This window comes from Trachypithecus francoisi, unplaced genomic scaffold (assembly GCF_009764315.1).
Source record: "Trachypithecus francoisi isolate TF-2019V2 unplaced genomic scaffold, Tfra_2.0 Lachesis_group13, whole genome shotgun sequence".
In the NCBI taxonomy this organism is placed as follows: domain Eukaryota; kingdom Metazoa; phylum Chordata; class Mammalia; order Primates; family Cercopithecidae; genus Trachypithecus; species Trachypithecus francoisi.
The window spans coordinates 9,195,909-9,205,646 of record NW_022681458.1 but is presented as its reverse complement, the minus strand read 5'-3'; the positions used below and the strand labels follow the sequence as shown (position 1 = coordinate 9,205,646).

The 9,738-nt window shown below is 60.7% G+C and overlaps 1 protein-coding gene and 1 non-coding gene across 6 annotated transcripts; both read left to right on the top strand.

The window, feature by feature from the left end:
* Nucleotides 1-2,431: 2,431 nt before the first annotated feature.
* Nucleotides 2,432-7,410, top strand: PTMA (prothymosin alpha). 5 transcript variants are annotated; one of them, XM_033229858.1, is made up of 5 exons: nucleotides 2,432-2,675; nucleotides 5,268-5,339; nucleotides 5,782-5,878; nucleotides 6,331-6,404; nucleotides 6,679-7,406. In XM_033229858.1, exons 1-5 carry the CDS (start codon nucleotides 2,631-2,633, stop codon nucleotides 6,724-6,726), a joined length of 336 nt encoding a protein of 111 aa, XP_033085749.1. In that variant the 5' UTR covers nucleotides 2,432-2,630; the 3' UTR covers nucleotides 6,727-7,406. The 5 variants fall into 5 exon arrangements, with proteins under 5 accessions (XP_033085749.1, XP_033085750.1, XP_033085748.1 ...); XM_033229859.1 differs by having other exon boundaries at nucleotides 2,444-2,675; nucleotides 5,785-5,878; nucleotides 6,679-7,139; XM_033229857.1 differs by lacking the exon at nucleotides 2,432-2,675 and adding an exon at nucleotides 3,552-4,587 and having other exon boundaries at nucleotides 5,785-5,878; nucleotides 6,679-7,410.
* On the top strand, nucleotides 5,423-5,561 carry LOC117095566. The gene has a single exon (XR_004442083.1). It is a non-coding gene; the product is annotated as a U4 spliceosomal RNA (small nuclear RNA).
* Nucleotides 7,411-9,738: the final 2,328 nt, after the last annotated feature.

The window sequence follows — 9,738 nt, the reverse complement described above, 5'->3', positions numbered from 1 at the left end:
TGTTTGACCTTCCCGCTCCCACAGCGGCCTGAATCCGTAACTGTCAAGTCTGGTTTTCAGCTGTGGACACACAGGCCACTGCCCGAAGGCCACCATCCAGACTAGGGGGAAGCCTCGATTCTTAGAGGTGGCACAAACCAGGCTCTCACCGCATCTGGGTTTTGTGGAAAAAACAATCCCCTCGAGGGTAACTGGAACTTAATGGATGCGCCGCAGGTGCAAGGCGCTCTGTCTCCCTGTTTACGATGACGCATAATCCCTCCAACTCTCTGCGAATGTGACACAAAGGAGCGGGTCACGGTGGCTGAGGCCAAGGAGCCCTTCCTCTCTGTGACGGGCGGCCCCAGGTCTGCGCGGCAGTGAAGACAGACTGGCAGTGGGAGTCAGGGGACTGGACAAAGAGTTGAGATGCGTGGTCCTCGAGAACAGCACTGTGGGAGTCCCCCGAATTGGGGCGCGCCCGTCCAGAGGAGAATGCCACCTCTAGCCACTGGGGCGCCTGGGGGCAGGGCGGAGACCCAGGGGGCGTCCCTTCGCCGCTGCATAGGAGGCCGACCGCTGGGCAGCTGGGGTTGGCGCGGTATCCCCGCCCTGCCCAGCGTCTGTCCCACGTTTCCTCAGGCTAAAGTACCTGGAGCCCGGGCTTCTTCCTAAAGTAAAACTCGCCCCGGAAAGGCCAACAGTCCAGCGGCCAGACAGGCACCTGGGAACAGGGATGCGGACCTAACCCGTGCGGGAGACGGGGTGGCGCCCGGCACTGCGCGCCTCTTCCCCGCAGGGAGAGTGCGTGCTAAGCTCAGCAAAGCCCCGTTGTGGAGGTGGAACCATGTCGCCCATTACCTAATGAAACCGAGAAGGGAGACTCAGTCTCTCTTCTAACCCTGAGCGCAAGCTCTGCTGGACTTGGCATCGTCCGCCATCCACGATCCCACACTCCGGGTTTTCCTCATTCCCAGCTCGGCTGCACCGGAGAGACAGACGAAAGAAACTGCCAATGGAAGGACGCAAAGCGTCAACTTTGTGTTCGCCCGCCACTCTCGGCCAATGTGCGCTCGTCTCTCCGGAGTCCCGCCTTCCGTGTCGGGCGCCCCCTTTTGGCAGCACAGGGACGAACCCTACCTCTCGCCATCTTGTGTGTGGCACAGGTAAATTTCTGGACTATCTTTCCACCTATTCTGGTCTTTTTTCCCACACAACCGACTTCTTAGTTCGACAGCCAAGTGCGGTGGCGATAAGGCTGGCGTAGCCAGCTGTTGTCGGATCGCCCACGTGAGCTAGATCGCTACGTCACGCCACGCTTGCCGAGCCCGGCGCCATCTTGAGTGTGGCGTCTTGATGCTCCCCTTTCTCGGGGCTCCGCATGGTTCTCTAATGGCCCCCCAAATTTCAGGCAGTCCCCAAAGATTAGCCCAATTGGCTCAAGAGATGATTATTTTCCCCGAGTAACTGTAATGTTCATGTGCCCATCGCAGTCCAGCAATGGGGTGGGAGAAGGGTAGAATCGATGACCCGGCGGGTCCCTGGAGGAGGCTGCCCTGAAGCTGTCGCGACGGCAGTGACCGCTCGGGACAGACCCTAACCAGAGCCCTAGAGTGAGGGGACCGCTATGCCGTGCGGGACCCGCGAGCTATCCCACTCGAGGGACATCGCGCATCGCGGGATCGCGCATCGAGTCCCCTTGATACATGAATCCCTGTGTGCTTGACCCGGTGCCTGCTTGTCGACTGGCTTGGCCGACGGACGCCGGACCTGATGGTGGGCAAACTGGGTCGCCTGCCCACAAGACTGGGGTGCCCTGCCCCTGGGCGGGCGCGAGGATATGGCAAAGGGACGGGGCGGCCCAGGTGCCCGGGTCTCGGCCTCGGGACCTCGTTGCTCGTCGTGGGGCTGCCGTCCACTTGCAGTGGGACAATCCTTGGTCGAAGGCGCCCAGGCGCGGGGGGCGGGCACCTCCGCGGGCACTGCGAAGGGCACCGCCCGGGGCGAGCGCGGCCCAGCACCCCGCCGTCCCCTCCCCCGCGCTGGCAGCCGTCGTGCGCCCGCCGCCGCCCCCTCTTCCCTCCCCCTCCTTCCGAGCAGCCGCGGGGAGGGCGGGAGGGAGGTGGAAGGGGGCTGGGCGGGCAGCTTTGCCGCGCTTTGGCTTTCTGCGTCAGCAGCCCCAGCAAAACAGCTGCGGGAGCGCGCGTCCGGAACGCGCTCGCGCACCCCTCCCCCGCGGACTCGGCGCCGCTGAGACCCGGCAAAATCAGGCCTTGAATGACAGTGCGACCGGCGACTGCGCAGCGCGGGACGCGCCGGGGCACTGCCGCTTTAAGCACGCTTGTCCATTGTTCGGAATCGAGCCAATGAGCGAGCGCCCGCTCCCTGCGCTCAGCCAATAGCGGCCGGGTATGGGAAGCCGAGCGCCGCCCACTAATCTATATTAAAGCTTCTGGCGCCGCGTGAGTCCCCCACTGGCTGCTCTGAAAAGCCATCTTTGCATTGTTCCTCGTCCGCCTCCTTGCTCGCCGCAGCCGCCTCCGCCGCGCGCCTCCTCCGCCGCCGCGGACTCCGGCAGCTTTATCGCCAGAGTCCCTGAACTCTCGCTTTCTTTTTAAATCCCCTGCATCGGATCACCGGCGTGCCCCACCATGTCAGACGCAGCCGTAGACACCAGCTCCGAAATCACCACCAAGGTGAGGCTGGACGCCGCCCGCCCCCTCGGGGTCCGCGCGCCGCCGCCCGGGCGGTGTTTGGCGCGCAGCAGCTGGACTGCCTCAAGCCCGCTGTTGCTCCCTCTCTCGGGGAAATGGCCCGCCCCCGGCGCGGTGCCCTCAGGCAGCCCACTCTTTGTGTGGTGCGGGGGAGGGGGCGGGAACCGCCGCGGGCAGACGTGATGCCCGTCGGGGAGTGGGCTGGGCGCCCTCAGGGGCCGAGGGCTAGGCGCGGAGGCCCTCTCACGGCTCTCGAAACTCGTCTGTGACCCGTGTGAGTGGCGGCGGGAGGGGAAGGGCCTGTCTGGGGGTCGCCGGCCCGCCGGGCGCACGGAAATAACTTTGAAACTCGAGCGCGTTGGGAATCGGAAGTGCTGGGGGGCGCGTGTTGGGGCGCGGGCCGGCCGCGGGAAGTGGCGGCGAGCGCCCGCCGGCCGCGCTGCTCTTTGTTCGGCGCCAGACTGCCGGTTTCGCGCCCTGCAGCGGACCTGAGGTGGTTTATCTGGACTAAGCCCCGATAAGGCGGATGGGGCGACGGGCCGGCTGGCCGCGACGTCGGCAGTCCCCGCGGAGGTGTGACGGGCTTATCCGCTTTGGGCGCTCTGGGAGGCGGGGGTGGGCGCCCTTCGAGGTGAGTGCGCCGGGAGCGGCCGCCCAGCTTCAGTCATGCACCCGCGGTGCCGGGCTTGGCTGAGGAGGCGAGAGCCCACGCGCCGCAGGGAGGAAAGAGAAAGTGCAGCACGGCGCTGGGGCGACGATGGGCGCCCCCCGCGGCTGCCCGGGACTACCGTGTGCGCCGCAGCTCGGGGCGACGCGGGCCAACACGGCGGCCGCGACAGGCCGATGGTAGGGTCGAACTTGGGGGGCGCCCGGGCCCCGTGGCGGGTTCACCGCCCTCGGCTGTGAGGTCCTGCGCGCCTGGCGCGGCTCCGCTCCTGTTGTCGGCGCCGCCTCCGTCCCACTGCCGGCTCTGGGTAGCGTCTCCGCCCTCGGCGGGAGCGCAGCGCTCTCAGACTGACTGGCTTTTTCTTAATCTTTCGGCCCTCGTCCGCGCCCCTCGTGCCCCTGCGGGGATTGGCGCGAGTCACCTTGGCGTCTCCTTAACTCTTGTGCCCCTGGCGTCACCTCTGGTTCTCCCAGGGGCGACTTCTTGGCAGAGCGGAGCTCGGGCCCCGTATCTCCGTAGGGGCTCTCAGGGACCCCTTCTGGGCTCAGTCCGGGAACCAGTTTGTTGGGGGAGAACACCGTCCCCATTGCGGGGCCTGGGTGTTCGATTTTCTGCTAAGCACCGAAAGGTGACTTCCCGCGAGGGCGATGAAGTAGCCCAAGAGGCGCATCCCCGACGGTCTCGGACCTAAGCAGCCCGGCGGACTTCGGGGCGACCTCCCGCGGGACTTGGCCCGGCAAATGCAGACATTCGGGCCTGCCGCGGTGGCGGCAGTGGGGCGTCGAATCGAGAGGCCAACCGACCGACGCGCCACCCGCGCGCTTGGCACTGTGCGCTCTGCCTCTCCGCCCGGAGTCTCCAAGGCAAGGGACGCACTCGGCGGCCCCGGGCCACGTGCTCCCTGCGCGCGGTGCGTGCCGAGGCCCGCGCGCAAAGCCCGCCGGGCGGGGGATGCGCGCCTGCGCGCCGCGACCTCCCTGCCCCCACAGCTCCCCGGGACTTTGTCCGCCAGGGGGCGAGAGCGGGCGGAGCTGGGGTCCGGGGAGCGGGGTGGGCCGGACGGAGAGGGCCGACAGGTGGCCCGGGGCTGCTCGCCGGATAGCGGCCGAGGAGCTCCCGCAGGCCCCGACGCCTGTTGGTATTGGCGGCTGTGTCGTGTGGAAAAAATTACCGGGCGCCCAGGGGCGGCGGTGCCTTTTGGATCCTGGGCGGAGTCCCACCCGCGAGGTGCGGTCGGGACCCCTAGCTGTCGCGGGGAGGCCGGGACTTGGTTACTCCGGCGGCAGGCCCCGGCCTGGGGCACCGCCAAGCAGCGGTTTGCAGCCTCTAGGAATATCGGTCGGATTTGGGGGTCGGTATGCTTTGGTTTTTTCAGAGACCTGACCTGGCCGGGGCGGTGCGGCCTCGCGGGCCTTCCAGGCTGGCGCGCCCGTGGGGCCCTCCCTGAGCGCAGGCCCCTCCCTCCTCGCCTTATTTATTTCTGAGACATAGCCTGCCACCTTCCTAGACGGCTCGAGGGGCGGGTTCCTTGCTCTTGGAAGCAGGCTGATGGGCGTGAGTGTCCGGGGCTCGTCCACCCGGCCCGACGGGTTGGGGCTGTGGCGCCACATGGCTCCTTTCCTAGGCAGCGCCAGGGGCCAGTGGGAACGGCCACTGAGGCCGCTGTAACGGGCCTTAAAGGATGGGAAACCCGATCACAGATGCCCCCGCCGGCCTTCCTTTCACCGGACTAGTGGGAGAGGGACCAGTGGGAGAGGGACCGCAAGGACATTAGGCCCTTCTCCACGTGTCGCGTGCGACTCTTAATTTGGGATGGACAGAACAGACTGGTAGTTCTCAGCGCATTTGCTTACCCTGGGGTTGCTCGGAAGACTTACTGGTTACTGGTTCCTTCTTCCCTTTTGAAGGACTTAAAGGAGAAGAAGGAAGTTGTGGAAGAGGCAGAAAATGGAAGAGACGCCCCTGCTAACGGGAATGCTGTGAGTGTCCGCCTTGCTCCTGAGCCCTGGCAGCTACCGCCCCGCAAAGTTTTTCCTGCTCTACTTTAAACATATATATATATAGCTTTGCACAGTGGCAGTATCGTAGCCAGTGAGCTTTACTCGAGGCGCGAATATTGCTAGTTAAATATTTATAAAAACCTTTCGAGCAGCACCTGAACAAGAATAGGTTTAGAGGAGCTCTGGTAGTCTGAGTTTGGGCTTGTCCCAGGGTGGGGAAGCCCTTGCCCTTGCCTTGGGGCAGTTAATGTGCAGGGTTCATGATGGAGCCTGGAGGGTGTTGACTGGAGAAAGGCCTCGGGTGGGCTTGGCTGGGCTGTAGATGTAGCTGGCAGCCTCTGGTGGGAGACTGGGCATCAGGAGCAACGCTCTGTCCATCCCTGGGCCAGCTGGTAAAGAACGTGGTCTGTTTTCTGTCGAGGAGAATGAGGAAAACGGGGAGCAAGAGGCTGACAATGAGGTAGACGAAGAAGAGGAAGAAGGTGGGGAGGAAGAGGAAGAGGAGGAAGAAGGTGATGGTGAGTAGCCTTGTCTGTCTTCCCCTTTTCAGGTACTTCTTCCTGGCCTTGTCTGGCAGAAGGGAAGGAGTTGGGGCTCCTGGGAGTGGGACCATGGTACTTGGGGTCAGTGGACCACATGACCGTGGGCACCCACCTGTAGAGTCAGGGAGCATTTCCCTGACAAGGAACTGTGGCCATGCCCACTCACACTCACTCGCACACCTGGAAGTTTGTTTCTTGCAGCTCTGAAAGCCACAGATCTGTTGGGCTGGCTTCTTGGGGTGCAGCTGCTTGGGCCTCTGTTCTCTGGAGATTCCCACCTGTGCAGTGGGCATGGGTGTCCTGATTGGGCCCAGTTGCAGGCAGCAGAGGCAGGGCAGGGACCTTGCAGGCCGCCACATCTTCCTCGGGATTTCCTCAGGAGCCACAGTAGGAGGGAAGTGTGGTTTACCTGGCCTTTGATTCTCCAGGTGAGGAAGAGGATGGAGATGAAGATGAGGAAGCTGAGTCAGCTACGGGCAAGCGGGCAGCTGAAGATGATGAGGTGGGTTCTGGCTTGAGAAGAAACGGGGTTTGCCATCTGGGTCTTCCCACCTACCTCTAGCAGAGGGACTGTTTCTGACTTTGTAGGTGGCCACTGTGTGGTCCTGAATCTTAAGAACAGGAAGGAACAGGGCTGGGCTCCACTTCCCAGAGCAAAGGCCTTGGGCTGTGGAGCTGGGGCTCCCTGGTTCTTGCTCTGCCTGTGGGAGCTGAGGCAGTGGGCTGGATAGGGCCGCTGGGGTTGGAGGGGCCTTTGACAGTCTTTCTCTGCCCAGGATGACGATGTTGATACCAAGAAGCAGAAGACCGACGAGGATGACTAGACAGCAAAAAAGGAAAAGTTAAACTAAAAAAAAAAGGCCGCCGTGACCTATTCACCCTCCACTTCCCGTCTCAGAATCTAAACGTGGTCACCTTCGAGTAGAGAGGCCCGCCCGCCCACCGTGGGCAGTGCCACCCGCAGATGACACGCGCTCTCCACCACCCAACCCAAACCATGAGAATTTGCAACAGGGGAGGAAAAAAGAACCAAAACTTCCAAGGCCCTGCTTTTTTTCTTAAAAGTACTTTAAAAAGGAAATTTGTTTGTATTTTTTATTTACATTTTATATTTTTGTACATATTGTTAGGGTCAGCCATTTTTAATGATCTCGGATGACCAAACCAGCCTTCGGAGCGTTCTCTGTCCTACTTCTGACTTTACTTGTGGTGTGACCATGTTCATTATAATCTCAAAGGAGAAAAAAACCTTGTAAAAAAGCAAAAACGACAACAGAAAAACAATCTTATTCCGAGCATTCCAGTAACTTTTTTGTGTATGTACTTAGCTGTACTATAAGTAGTGGTTTGTATGAGATGGTTAAAAAGGCCAAAGATAAAAGGTTTCTTTTTTTCCTTTTTTGTCTATGAAGTTGCTGTTTATTTTTTTTGGCCTGTTTGATGTATGTGTGAAACAATGTTGTCCAACAATAAACAGGAATTTTATTTTGCTGAGTTGTTCTAACAAAGCTGTCTCAAGCCTAGTTTTTCTGTTTCAGTTTCTTCAGACCTTCCAGGGCACTAGGATAGGAGGGGAGGATCCTGGGGACAGTGGGTTGAAGACCTTTTGGGAGGCAGTTGGATGTGACCTGTGATGGGCAGCAGTCTGGTGGGTGGGCAGGACTGAGCTGCAGTTGGGTGGGGGGGCTGCCTACTGGGGCAGTCAGTGATTGTCCCAAGAAGCCTAAACTGGGGAGGAGGACTTCATCACTGGGTGCCACATGGGGACTCTGGTGCCCTGGAGGTGTGGGGGCATGCAGTCCTAGACACTGGAAACAGGCCACACGGGACTGCCATTCTGTGGAGCGCAGGGTGGTGGTGGTACAGGCCAAAAGGGAACTTGCCAAGACTCCTCTAAGTGGTGGCTGCCTCTGCAGGCCTCACCGGTTTAGCTCCATGACGTGGCTCCCCCTGCCGGCAGCGTGTGGTACCTGCCGGCCTCTTAGGATGCCTAGGGTTTTTTGGTTTGGCACTGGTGCAGCCTGGCCGTCATCCAACCTTTGGTCTCCAGGTCCCTTAGCTTAGTTGGGCAGGCCCACCCTGCCCCTTGAACACAGTTGGAGAAGTTATTGTGCTGTTTGAATTTTCACACATGAGCTGTGAGCAGTGGGTCAGGATAACCGACTGGAGGAAGTGCTACCAGCTCATGCCCTCAGAGGTGGAGGTGAGGATAAGAGCTCACCAAGAACCTTCTGGGATCCTCCAATGAGAGCTGCAGGGGCCGGGACCTGTATAGGCACTGCCAGTGGGCCTGTTGCCCAGGTAGGACCTGAGGAAGCCATCAAGGAGTTTCTGCAGGAAAACTCCCAGGAGCAGAGTAAAGTGTCTGCAGAGGCCTGGCCTGGGTTAAGGGAGACGCTGGGAAGGAGGGAAATGGGTGCATTTAAGAGCAAGAGAGACCAGCTCCCTCTGCCTGCCCCTTGACACCATGTCCGCTCCATTCTATGCCCCTCCCCCACCTTTGTGGTTCACACTGCCAGAGTTCTGGGGGGACCTTGCCCTTCTCTGGCTGGAGCTTAGTCACCCTCATGGGGCTGCTCAGGCCGGTTGTTCAGCATGTCCCCAGGCAGCTGCCATCAGGATCAGGGGCAGGTTGAGGCCTTGGTAGGAAGGACCCTCTGACCTGTGTCTACCCCACACCCTCTGCACAGCTTGGGTATCTGCATCATGGCTCATCCAGGGAAGAAAGGGAGGGTCTGGAGCCAAAACGCTGGCTCCTCTCTGTTCTGCCACCCAAGGCAGCTCAGTACTGCAATGTTCCCAAGCTCGTTGCCCAGGAGGATGTCTCTAAGGCAGGAGTGCAGGCGAAGGCTGTGAAGGAAGGCCACACAGGGCAGGCAGCACTTGGAGCAGAGAGCAAGCAGGTCTAACCCAGCTCCTTCAGGCTGCAGTCCCGCTCAGAAGCACTACTACAAGGCCCCCTGAAAGGGGAAAAGCTGTGCCCTGGTCTGCACAGACATGGCAGCCATGTTAGCATGAGGCAAATAACTGAACCTTGTGGTCCTCAATCCCCTCCTCTGCAAAATGGCAACAATAGGATGAGGCATGAGCCAGGGCCCAGGGCTGCCTTGTCAGGGTCCCCGAGACACCCAACATCAGCAGAGCTTACTGCCTCCGCTGTCTAAGCTGCCTCATCCAACCAAAGGTTTGGCCAGGAACAGCATTTGCTGCTTCTAGCAGAACACACTTGCCCCTAGTCCTGAACCTAGCACACAATTAGCCACTGCCTGAGGATATGCCTCAGGGCCCGGAGTCACCTTGATACCACTCCCAAAGTCCCCGAATGGCCTCCCACCGGAGGCCGGGTTAAAAGATTAGCAAGGAATGGGTGCCCTCTGGTGGACACAGAGGAACTGTAAAGCGCCCCCTGAATTCTGTTCCGTCCAGGAAAGACCCTTCAGTGGGCCCTGGTCCCAAGGTCGGCAATGTCAGTCACCCTCCACCACCCTGATCCCCCCACCCAAACAAGACCTTTCTCCCTCTGTGTTGCTGGAACCCCAGTCAGATGTGACAGTCAGTGGTCATTTCCCAGGCCTTCCTCTGGGCGACTGATGCCCCCTCCCAAGGACGGAGTCCTTTATGTGGAACTAAAGCTGGAAGCAGGGGTCCACTCTTCCACGGTCTTGGGCGTCCCTGTGGCCACAGGTGCTCCTGCCATGCTCTGTTCACATGCTTGGTGTGTACACTGCCCTCTTGGGGTGGGCCTGCTCCTCAGTTATCTCCAGCGCCAAGTACAGCACACAGAAAATGCAGGCCCTCATGGAGGACTGTACACAGCCTCACTCGACTCCACACTC